The sequence below is a fragment of the Phyllobates terribilis genome, unplaced genomic scaffold (assembly GCF_046119375.1).
Source record: "Phyllobates terribilis strain yellow unplaced genomic scaffold, ASM4611937v1 Scaffold_1__5_contigs__length_1240528914, whole genome shotgun sequence".
Taxonomy (NCBI): Eukaryota; Metazoa; Chordata; class Amphibia; order Anura; family Dendrobatidae; genus Phyllobates; species Phyllobates terribilis.
Genome location: NW_027362761.1, coordinates 797,005,805 through 797,017,818, shown reverse-complemented (window position 1 = coordinate 797,017,818; position 12,014 = coordinate 797,005,805). Strand labels below are relative to the sequence as shown.

The 12,014-nt window shown below is 40.8% G+C and overlaps 1 protein-coding gene across 1 annotated transcript in view; it reads right to left on the bottom strand.

Moving 5' to 3' along the window:
• The window catches only part of CHRNA6 (cholinergic receptor nicotinic alpha 6 subunit), a 111,676-nt gene that overhangs the window by 14,542 nt on the left and 85,120 nt on the right, over positions 1 to 12,014 (bottom strand). Inside the window, exons 3-5 of the mRNA XM_073637067.1 lie at positions 10,074 to 10,118; positions 4,484 to 4,593; positions 3,422 to 4,400 (exon numbers count right to left, since the gene is read on the bottom strand). Coding sequence (XP_073493168.1) covers positions 3,422 to 4,400; positions 4,484 to 4,593; positions 10,074 to 10,118 — 1,134 coding nt within the window. The remainder of the gene's footprint in view (positions 1 to 3,421; positions 4,401 to 4,483; positions 4,594 to 10,073; positions 10,119 to 12,014) is intronic.

Below are 12,014 nucleotides of genomic sequence, written 5' to 3'. Positions count from 1 at the left end.
ACTTCTGTTTCTCTAGCCTACACCAGACTATTTTCAACAGTTATATTTGTGTCTGAAAAATCAGAGACACGCTTTTTTTGGGGGGGGGGGGGGGACACACCAAAAGGTTAATAAGATGGGTATTTGTACAGTGTGAAGGAGGAAAAAAAAAGGAGGATTTAGATGAAAAAAAAAGGATTTTTCCTGGCCCCCGACACCTGGTGCTAAGTCCAGCAATTTCAGCAGCAGGAGCACACAGGACTGTAATGCAGCGTTTGCTGGTATAACCACTGTGTCTTCTATACAGCCTGCCTGCCTGGTATCTGGGATGGATATTAGTCCTGAAAAGGACTGTTTGTTTGTTCTGGCAGCCTTTACATACCCTACACTAACTATTTCGCAGTTTATATCTCTCCCTAAATCAGCAGCGCTGTCCCTACACTGTCTAATCCGGAGCGACTGTGTCCAAGATGGCGGCGCCCCGTTTTAAATACTCGAGGTGACGCTGTGCGGCCAGCCAATCACTGTAATGCCCACAACCAACATGGCTGCAGCATTACAGTGACTGGCTGGCAATCCCTGCATGTTCATTGGCTCTGTAAAGAGCGCCAAACATGCAGGGCGGAGACCCGAGCTTCCGCCTGAGTAACCCGGAAATGCTCGGTGCTCGCCGAACATCCCGAGTAGCGTGATGCTCGGGCGAGTACCGAGCAGTGTCGAGCATGTTCGCTCAACACTGGAAAGCACAGATGACTAGCATCTTTCAGATAAGTTCCCTGTGAGGGAGGAGCAGGACGGCTGAGTATAGCCTTGTCATATTGCAAAATCTTCTATCAGTTGTTCTCCTGCCCTAGCACTCTCAGCTCTGCGGTACTGCCACTCTCCCATCTTGCCATTCCAGAGATGAGAGCTCAAAGTGTTAGTATCACACTTATGTCTGTTATACTCTACTTGTAATCGCTCTGCAGTGAGATCAGAGCAGGTTGTCATTATATCTTACACAGGAATAATCCAGAACAGTCAGGTTTCTAAAGTATGGGACATTATGACACGTTGCTTTGATCTCTGTTGACTCAGCACCGCATACATAAGTGTGATTAATGATACACTCTGTAATCAAGTGAGCTGATAGAAGGGTTTGTAATGTGACACAGGTAAACTCAGCTGCACTGCTACTTCCCTAAACTGACTCATGCAAGAAATTAGACCAGGAGATCAGGCTGTATCATTATATCTCACACACTGAAAAACCATCTCTAAGCTATTGTGGGTCATGTTCTTCTATCCTTTTTGTGTTTCTGCCTGCTTATGATCGGTCAGCATCACACAGGAGGAAAAAATACAATCTCCCATTGAAAACTTTGATAACAGCAACTTGGACTTTAGAAAAAAGTTAACTCATTTGGTGCCAAATACTTTGATTGCTAATATTTCTGCAATGGAAAGGCGAAATGAAAACATTTTTTTATTCCTCTCTGTAGCCACTATTACATTGTGTGTTCAGTTAAACATAAAAAATGTGGTCAAAAGTCCCCTTTAAAATGTATTGCGTAATTACAATAAGGGGAAGATAGAAGAAGTCTAGTGTAGCAGTGTACATAAAGGATACCCGTCAATAAATTCATACTAGTTTGAAAAGTTAACCAAGGACTATAGGGAGGGATGTGACCAGTCCAGTGCGCCACCCGGCTGGCTTCTCCCTGCCCGCTTCAGTTGATTGACAGATCTTTCCCTATCTTGTACAAAGGAAGAGACCTGTCAGTCAAAGTGATAGAGACAGAGGAAAGCTGACCAAGGACTGCGCTGGACTAATCTCATCTCTCCCTATCGTGCCCCGCTGGCTTTTCAAACTATTTTTTCTTAAACACCTTGACATTTCAGAGTAAAACATACCTGGCTGCAATAGCAATTATTTAATGTAATGTAGCTCCCAAATCTCGCTGGACAGGTGATAGGAAAGAAACGTCAGACATGTTTAATTTCAACGCTTCCATCCTTTCGTTTCCAGGGGAAATAAGCCATCACCAGTGGTATCTGGCAGCAGCTTTCTCCTCTCACCTTATTCAGAACACATGCACATTTGGCTGAGCCATGATGATAGCTGAGGGTCAAAAGAGCATTTGGTCAACAACTATCTGATGCACATGGCCACCTGTAAAGGGTTGTACTTTTTGCTAAGGCCATGTTTTCTTAAATGCTATGTTAGGGAACTCTGAGATATTAGAGGGCAACAGTTAATTTAGGATCTCTATTGATCTCAACTAGCACTGTGTAATGCTTCTTTCCACATTGTTGGAGCTACAGGAAAATTAAACATTTACTGCCATTTCTGCAGATTACAGCTAATTACTGGGCTTCCGAATAACAGGACACTCTATGATATGTTTATCATCAAGAGACCTTCTAACAAAAAAGGATTGCTAAAAGGGAACAACCACGGAGATGTGCAAAAATCGTTCTAAGTATCCTGTGACAAAATGATCAACTTCTTCAACACTATGGTCTCGATTTACTATTACAACTGTATCTTTTTTTAGTTTTTGCTGCTTTGTGCCTTTTTTTGTTTTCACCAAATTCATCTTTCCATTTGCGCCTTTTTTGAAGTCTATTTTATATGTTTTTTTTTTCCGTTTCTACTGTAGATGGGGTTGATGGTTTCCAGATGTTTCCGCCTGATTCATCATTTGTGACTTTTCCAACAGTCGCAAACATTTGTTGCAAATGTACTCCAGTTCCCCTCTGGAGAGATTTTATGTACACCAGATTATTTTTTTGCGAAACAAATGACTTTTTGTTCTAAGAGGTTGCAAAAATATTTAAAGACAGAAAAAAAAAGACATTTTTTTTTACTTTGTGCAAAATTCATGAATTGTGTGCACCATTTTGATGAATTTGGCACAAAAAGCATCAGCAAACACAAGATAAAAAAGTGACAAAAAAACTCAAATAATGGGTCCTATATATTTTACAGTTGGTACCTAACCAGAGTAGGAATTAATATATAGACTTAAATTACTATATTAGTATCAATGTTGACTAAAAAGACGAGACTACCATATATTGTAAGTCATTTACATAACTACTAGTGTTGAGTGAGTGTGTTCTATTAACCCATTCGCCGAGTATGCTCGGGCTGAGCTCCGAGTATTTACAGCTGCTCGGTGATATGGTTGAATCGCTCCCGTGTGCATGATTTGCAACTGTTTGACAGCTTTATTACATGTGAGGAATGTCTATTTCTTACACATTCCTCACATGTAATAAAGCTGCCAAACAGTTGCAAATCATGCACACGGGAGCGATTTAACCTTATCACAGAGCAGCTGTAAATACTCGGAGCTTGGCCCGAGCATACTCCGACAGAACATACTCACTCAACCCTAATAACTGCACATATATTAATTTTCAGATAAATTGCTATTGACTAATTCATCAACAATACCTCTTTTCTTTCATTATGATCCTTGATATTTTCTGCCATGAATTGAATGCTTTCAACAACACCTCTGATTTCTGCAGGAGACTGCTGAATTGCATTGCAGGATTCTTGGTGCTGTCTTCTCCGGCTTCTGGCGCTTTGTTCCTTTGATTTCATACAATGGTAACATGTCTCATCTTCAAACACTTCTACATCTCTGCACTGGGAGTCTACAGATTTTCCTGTCTTTCCATATGTTCTCTTCTTGGTTCTTTTAGAACATGGTCGATCTTTTTTCTCTATAGTTTTCCTCATCATGAGTAGTTTAGGTAGACATTTTAGAAATACATCTTTTACCCACTTGGGCATTTTGTGTGTTGTTGGGGTCCGATAATGAATGTTGAGCACAAATACGGTTACCACGATAGATAAGGTTACAAATATCATGGTGAATAAGAGGTACTCTCCAACCAGTGGGATTACAAGAGAGGTAGATGGGATTGTTTCAGTGATTACCAACAGGAACACAGTCAAGGAAAGCAACACTGAGATGCAAAGGGTGACCTTCTCCCCACAATCTGAGGGAAGATAGAAGACTAACACCGTTAAAAATGAAAGAAAGAGGCATGGCATAATGAGGTTGATGGTGTAGAACATAGGCAGCCTTCTGATGTAAAAAGAGTAGGTTATATCTGTGTAGATCTCTTCACAGCAGTTATACTTTATATCATGCTTGTACCCAGAGGCATCTACTATTTCCCATTCACTGTTCTCCCAAAAATCTTTCATATCAACTTTTGACCCAATAATGGAAAGATCAATTTTGGCCTTATCATATGACCAGGACCCAAATTTCATTGAACAGTTCTGATGGTCAAATGGAAAAAAGGTTATATCCATTGGGCATGAGCTCTTGAATATTGCTGGTGGAGACCAAGTTATCAAACCATTGTATTTAAGTAAAGCCTTAGTCTTCCCTTCAACCTGAAAGTCTCCAACGGCGCTGTAGGAAGAGAAACACAGATAAATTCATAAAGTGTCACTTTATAGTGAGCAATAATCAAGAGGTCCGTACGGACTACATACTTATTGTACAAAACAATGTCAGGTCTCCAAATCTTGTCTGCAGGCACACGCATAAATTCAATCCCGTCATAATCCACAGGGTTCCACTTCAGTTTGTAGTCATTCCAGATCTACACGAAGGATAAACATACTTTATTCATTTTTAATTAAGGGAAGGAATAAAACAGGAAATATTATAATAATTTGAATCAGAAATAAGCCAAACGTTTTGTTTATTTTTGTAGACTGGAAAGGAAATAGATAATATGAACCAGTATAAATTCTAAAAGTTAATTTTGAAAATAAACTTTACCCCTTACCCCACTGTTAGAAGCCCATGTTTATAAATGCAGCTTCTGGTTTGGTTTCTTATTCTAAGTCATGTTGCAAGGTCTTTTAGGGTATGTTCCTACGATCAGTGTTTGTTCACACTTTCACGCAGCTGAATTTCCACGAGAATCCCGCACCTCAGCTCGCTTAAGTTTTTCTTTGCGTTTTTGTATGCATTTTTGCAGCATGCGGTTTTGTCTCTATGTGCAAAGATTTAGATAGATATGGGGTTGGTAGGTAGATAGATAGATATGAGTTAGATATATACACCGCGTGCAGAATTATTAGGCAAATGCGTATTTTGATCACTTCGATACTTTTTATACATGTTATCCTACTCCAAGCTGCATAGGCTTGAGAGCCAACTACCAATTAAGTAAATCTGGTGATGTGCATCTCTGTAATGAGGAGGGGTATTGTCTAATGACATTAACACCCTATATAAGGTGTGCTTAATTATTAGGCAACTTCCTTTCCTTTGGCAAAATGGGTCAGAAGAGAGATTTGACGGGCTCTGAAAAGTCCAAAATTGTGAGATGTCTTGCAGAGGGATGCAGCAGTCTTGAAATTTCCAAACTTTTGAAGCGTGATCACCGAACAATCAAGCGTTTCATGGCAAATAGCCAACAGGGTCGCAAGAAGCGTGTTGGCCAAAAAATGCGCAAAATAACTGCCCATGAATTGAGTAAAATCAAGCGTGAAGCTGCCAAGATGCCATTCGCCACTAGTTTTGCCATATTTCAGAGCTCGAACGTTACTGGAGTATCAAAAAGCACAAAGTGTGCGATACTCAGGGACATGGCCAAGGTAAGGAAGGCTGAAAAACGACCACCTTTGAACAAGAAACATAAGATAAAACATCAAGAATGGGCCAAGAAATATCTCAAGACTGATTTTTCAAAGGTTTTATGGACTGATGAAATGAGAGTGGCTCTTGATGGGCCAGATGGATGGGCCAGAGGCTGGATCAATAAAGGGCAGAGAGCTCCACTCCGACTCAGACGCCAGCAAGGTTGAGGTGGGGTACTGGTATGGGCTGGTATCATCAAAGATGAACTTGTGGGACCTTTCCGGGTTGAGGATGGAGTGAAGCTCAACTCCCAGACCTACTGCCAGTTTCTGGAAGACAACTTCTTCAAGCAGTGGTACAGGATGAAGTCGGTATCGTTCAAGAAAAAGATGATTTTCATGCAGGACAATGCTCCATCACATGCATCCAACTACTCCACAGCGTGGCTGGTCAGTAAAGGTCTAAAATAAGAAAAAATAATGACATGACCCCCTTGTTCACCTGATCTGAACCCCATAGAGAACCTATGGTCCATCATAAAATGTGAGATCTACAGGGAGGGAAAACAGTACACCTCTCGGAACAGTGTCTGGGAGGCTGTGGTGGCTGCTGCATGCAATGTTGATCGAAAACAGATCAAGCAACTGACAGAATCTATGGATGGAAGGCTGTTGAGTGTCATCATAAAGAAATGTGGCTATACTGATCACTAATTTTTTTTGTTTTTGTTTTTGCATGTCAGAAATGTTTATTTCTAAATTTTGTGCACTGATATTGGTTTACCTGATGAAAATAAACAAGTGAGATGGGATTATATTTGGTTTTTATTAAGTTGCCTAATAATTCTGCACAGTAATAGTTACCTGCATAAACAGATATCCTCCTAAAATAGCCAAATCTAAAAAAATCCCACTCCAACTTCCAAAATTATTAAGCTTGGATATTTATGAGTCTTTTGGGTTGATTGAGAACATAGTTGTTGATCAATAATAAAAATAATCCTCTAAAATACAACTTGCCTAATAATTCTGCACACAGTGTAGATATGCGGTAGATAGATAGATAGATAGATAGATAGATTGATACGGGGTAGATAGATAAATATGGGATAGATAGATAGTTAGATAAATATGGGATCGATAGATAGATAGCTAGATAGATATCTGTGTGATATATAATTAGTGTCTTGCATGTGTAGTCTAATGTACTTGTATTAATCTAATAAATAAATCATTGAAAAAAAAAACACATCAGGTCCCCATATTTTTGATAACGTTTTGATAGCTAGCCCAGGTAAAGCAGACAGCTGTGAGCTTATATTACTAGGCTGGGAAGGTCCCTGGTTATTGGGCCCGTCCCAGCTTAAAAATACAAGCCCGCAGCCACCCCATAATTGTTGCATCACATGAGATGTGACAATTCTGGCACTTTACCTGGCTCTTTCCCGTTGTCCTGTTGCGGGGTAATCCGGGTAATAGTAGTTGGAGTTGATAACAGCTGTGATTTGTCAAAAATCACAGCTGCCATCAACTCCTGCAGTTAGTAATGGAGAGGTGTCTATTAGACACCCCCGTTACTAACCTGGTAATAAAAAAATAAAACACATTCACAGAAAAAATACTTTATTTGTATTTGAAAAAATACACACAGAAAAAACTGTTTATTTAAAAAAACACTCTCCCACACTTTCCCTTTTTCACCAATTTATTCCAAAAATGTTAACATGCAGGTCCGAAATAATCCACGTTCCTCGATGTCTCCGGCGAATGTGAATAGCAGTAAAGTGACCACTATTCACAAGCGCCAGGTAGTGACTCGCTTTACTGCTATTCACATTCACCGGAGACTTTGAGGAATGTGAATTACTATGGACCTGCATGTCAACATTTTTGTAATAAATGTTAGAACCCTCCTGTTAGTTTTTTTCTATTTTGTGGTCACGTGACCTGCTGCCTATTTATTCCAGCTCCGCCCTTCTGGCTTTGCTGGACTTCAGTGTTACTTTGACTCTTTATCTAGCCAGGTGCTTTGTACCTATCTCTATAGTTTTCTTGGTCCTTGGACCTCTAAGTATTTTTGTCTGTTTGTCTTTTTGCTCTGCTACAACTTCTGGTAGGAGATGTCCAATTTTGTCCCAGTCCTTACTACTTTTAGGGACCCCTCCCTTATATCTATAGGTCTGCGTTCAGACTAGCTGAGGACGAAGGCGGGTCTGTTCACAAGGAACAGGTTGCCCGCTGCATCATAGGGAATCAGTTTAGTCCTATTGTAGGGACAGTTTTCCTATCTTTCCTTAGTTCTTGTAGCAGATCATAACAATAAATTGATGAAGAAGGGAAAGTGTGGGGGAGTGTTTTTTCAAATAAAGTATTTTTTTCTGTGTGTGTTTTTTTCTCTTTTTACTGAGCGTTTCTGCATCTCCCTGGCAGAAAAAACGCATGCGGATTGTACATGCGGATTGTACATGCGTTTTTCCTGCCAGGGACATGCGGATGTGAAACGTTCTTCACATGCATTTCCGCATGCGGGTTGTCAAGCGCTTTCCAAGCGATTTTAGCATCACTTGGAAAGTGCTTATCAACTTGGTCACACTATATAAATCCATGCAACCGGCATAGATTTATATAGTGTGACCGTAAAGAATGGTAAAAAATAAAAAAATAAATCTATACTTACCTTCCAATGGCCCCCGCAGTCGTGCTTCGCTCCGTCCTGGCGGCCGGCAGATCGCGGTACACTGAAGGACCTGCCGACGTCAGCATCGCGTGACCCGTCACATGACTGTGACATCAGCGCAGGTCCTTCAGTCCACCACGATCTGCCGGCATGGGAGGACGAGCGCAGCGGGGGCCGTCAGAAGGTAAATATAACATTTATTTTTTATTTTATTCTTTTTTTCACAGGTTCTATGGTACCCGGGTCCAGAGGAGAGTCTCCTGTCCTCTAGACCCGGGTACCATCCGCACATTGGAACTCATGGATCCAGTGATGCGTAATCCATGCGATCCAATGCAAGTCAATGGCGGCGAAAACGCAGCGCTTCCGCAAAATAATTGGTAGTGCTGCGTTTTTTCCCGCAATGATAGTCCACAGCGGAAATTTCCGCAGCATGTGCACAGCACATGCGGATTATCATTGGGGAACATGGCAGGCCTTCTACCATGCATTTTTTAAGCGTTTCTGCAGCGTTTTTGCCGCTGCGGAAACGCTTAAAAAACGCATCGTGGGCACACAGCCTTATTGTAAAAAATCCTGGTATTGATAACAAAAAAATATGCTTTACTTTTGAAAAAAGGAACGTCCCCACCCCGCAAAAACAAACGTATTTGTTATTGTTTATAATGACCCATACTATAAAATTATATTAGTATTTATCCCGCCATTAAAAAGATGTGAAAAACTATGCCAGAATTGCTGTTTTTGTTAATATTTGCTTGACAAAAAATGAAATAAAAAGTGATCAAAAAGTCGCATGCATCTCAAAATTATAAAGCTACAGCTCATTACACAAAATACAACAGCACCACCTTAATCGTATTAACCTGCAGTAAAAAAAATTATCATGTTATTTATATTTTAAGGTAAACTCTATAAAAAATAAACAAAAAAATATTTCAGATGTATTTATTTTTGTTAAAAAAAAATTGAATGAAAAAAATTATCAAAAACCTGTATGTACCCAAAAATGGTACCAGCACACACACAACTCCATTTGCAGAAAATACAATTTCAGAATACGATCACCCAAGAAATGTTCATTATTTTTTGCTATTGTTTTTTCTGCAAAAGTAACAAAATCTAAAAAAAATAAAATACAGTATATAAATAACATATTGTTGTGATTGTATTGATCTGCATAATAAAGATAATGTCAATTGTACTTAAAGAGGTTGTCCACTACTTTTACATTGATGACCTATCCTTAGGATAGGTCATCAATGTCTGATTGGCCGGGGTCCGACACCCAGCACCCCTGCCTATCAGCTGCTATCGGTGGTGGTGGCCGCTGGCCGTAGGTGCTCACTTGCTGAGCTGCTCAGTCTACCTGTAGTGGCCGGGACTTGTTACTGCACATCCGCCTCCTATTCAAATCAATAGGAGGCAGATGAGTAGTACCCTGCAGCGGCCACCTGGCTCCTGGAATGTGACAATAAAAAAGTGAAGAAAATGGCTTGTTATAATGGCCCAAACTTTCTGGGGTTAAAGGTAGTTATGTGGGTTTACCCACTAAAGTAAGTGGTGGAATATCACTATGTAATGTTGTCATTTACTGATCAGTGGGGGTCTACCCACTAAAGTGAAGGGTCTGCAGCACTGGTGGTATGACAAAACAGCCCCATTCATTTGAATGGGGCTGAGCTGCAGTTCAAGAATCATCACTATCAAAGTGGTGGAAAACCCCTTTAATTATGCCAAGCTAGAGGGGTGAACCCTCAAGATGAGTTTGTATGAGGACTTAATAGTTTCCAGCCTAACACTTCTAATACTTACATGCCGAAGCCATAAGTTTGTCTCCAGAATTTGGTTAACTTCATCCTTAATTAAAAAAATAAAGAAAAATATTTCACATTCAGAAGTGCTAATAATCTGTTTTACAAGATAACACAAAAAAATATTTAAATATGTCACTGTCAGGGAAATAATGTCAGGGAAATATTGAAGAATATTGAAAGTCTGTCAAGGATATTGACCATTCCTCCCAAACCTCTCTTCACACCCCCTCCCTCATTTCCCTTTTGCTCAGCACAAAAGCCCCAATTAACACACGCCTGAGAAATAGCTTGCACAAACAAATGCCAGCCAAGGAGTGTTATAACTTTGTTAGGAAGCAAGCATCTTGTCCCTGAAAGACGCAGGAGGTAATTAAAATGCAGGCTTGCACTAATTTGCATGTAACCATGAGGCTGCTTCCCGAGCCTCAAAGGAAAATTTTCAGACACGCTGACTCCGAAACGAAATATGAAATATTGTAAGGTCCATGCGTCCGACAATAATGGGACCTATATCTTTAGAGATAGAATCAACTAGGGAATGATAGGGATATTTTTCTGGCACTGAAAAAGCTACCTTGAGCTGTAGCGCAAAAACACCAGAATAGCAGACTGCAACAATGCAATGTGTGGTCACTAACTGAAGATAAAATCATAATGGAAAAAATGATGTCGTTTGCAAGCTTTTGTGATCAACGAGCAATGAGTTATTGCAGAAGTTAGCGTTTTTCATAAAAATGTACAGGCTGGAGATTGGCCCACATGATGTCACCACAGGGGGCGTGTGGGTAAATCTCCCCCTAGGTATAAGAGAACCCATGGACATTAAAGGAGCACTCATTGCCAGGGGGTATAAGGATTATAAGCAACGGGTCGCGTTCGATAACGCTTAAATCAACTGGGGAGCCCCTCCTCCTCCTATGCTGGTTCATCCCTGCGAACTGTATAGTGTAAGTTGTCTTCTTTTATCCTGTTTATTTTATGTAACTGTTTACAGTACAGACCAAAAGTTTGGACACACCTTCTCATTTAAAGATTTTTCTGTATTTTCATGACTGTGAAAATTGTACATTCACACTGAAGGCATCAAAACTATGAATTAACACATGTGGAATTATATACTTAACAAAAAAGTGTGAAACAACTGAAAATATGTCTTATATTCTAGGTTCTTCAAAGTAGTCACCTTTTGCTTTGATGACTGCTTTGCACACTCTTGGCATTCTCTTGATGAGCTTCAAGAGGTAGTCACCGGTGTAACATCCCTGGCGGCGTGCTGGCATGGCTTACCACCTTCCACCATGCAAGACCGCCATCTTACCTATCAGTCCAGGCTGCACTCTTTGCTCCAGTACCTGCTGTGTGCATGTCTCTTGTCTGATTGCTTAGGGTGGTGGCGCGGTTACTGCCTGTTTCTTATAGTTACTGTGTGCACAGTCCTAATGCGTCCCCAGCCTATTGCTGTGAGTCACTGGATACTTAAACCCCCTCCACCCAGTAGGAGGTGCCTGAGCAACACTTTCAGTGTGTTCTGTGCAACTGAGTTGCCAGGTCCTGTCCCGTATCTTGTCTGTTTCCGCCACCCTGGAGGCTGTATACCCAGGCCTGTTACCTGTATCTGTGACTTCTAGTCTGTTCCTCCACCCTGGGGGCTGTATACCCAGCCCCATTACCTGTATCTGTGACTTCTAGTCTGTTTCCGCAACCCTGGGGGCTGAGTTCCCAGGCTCGTTCCTGTATCTTGTTCCTGGTTCAGTTCCTGTCTGAACAGTGTCCTAGCCCGTTATGTCTGTATTTTCCCTTTTCCTGCAGTGTCTGAACCTGCACCTAACTCCAACTCGTTGTCTCTGTACTTCTGTTTGTGAGTTTAGTGTCCACTCGCTACTTCATTGTAAGTACCTTGTGTGTATTTGTTCTGCTCTGCTTGTCTACCGCACTTGCG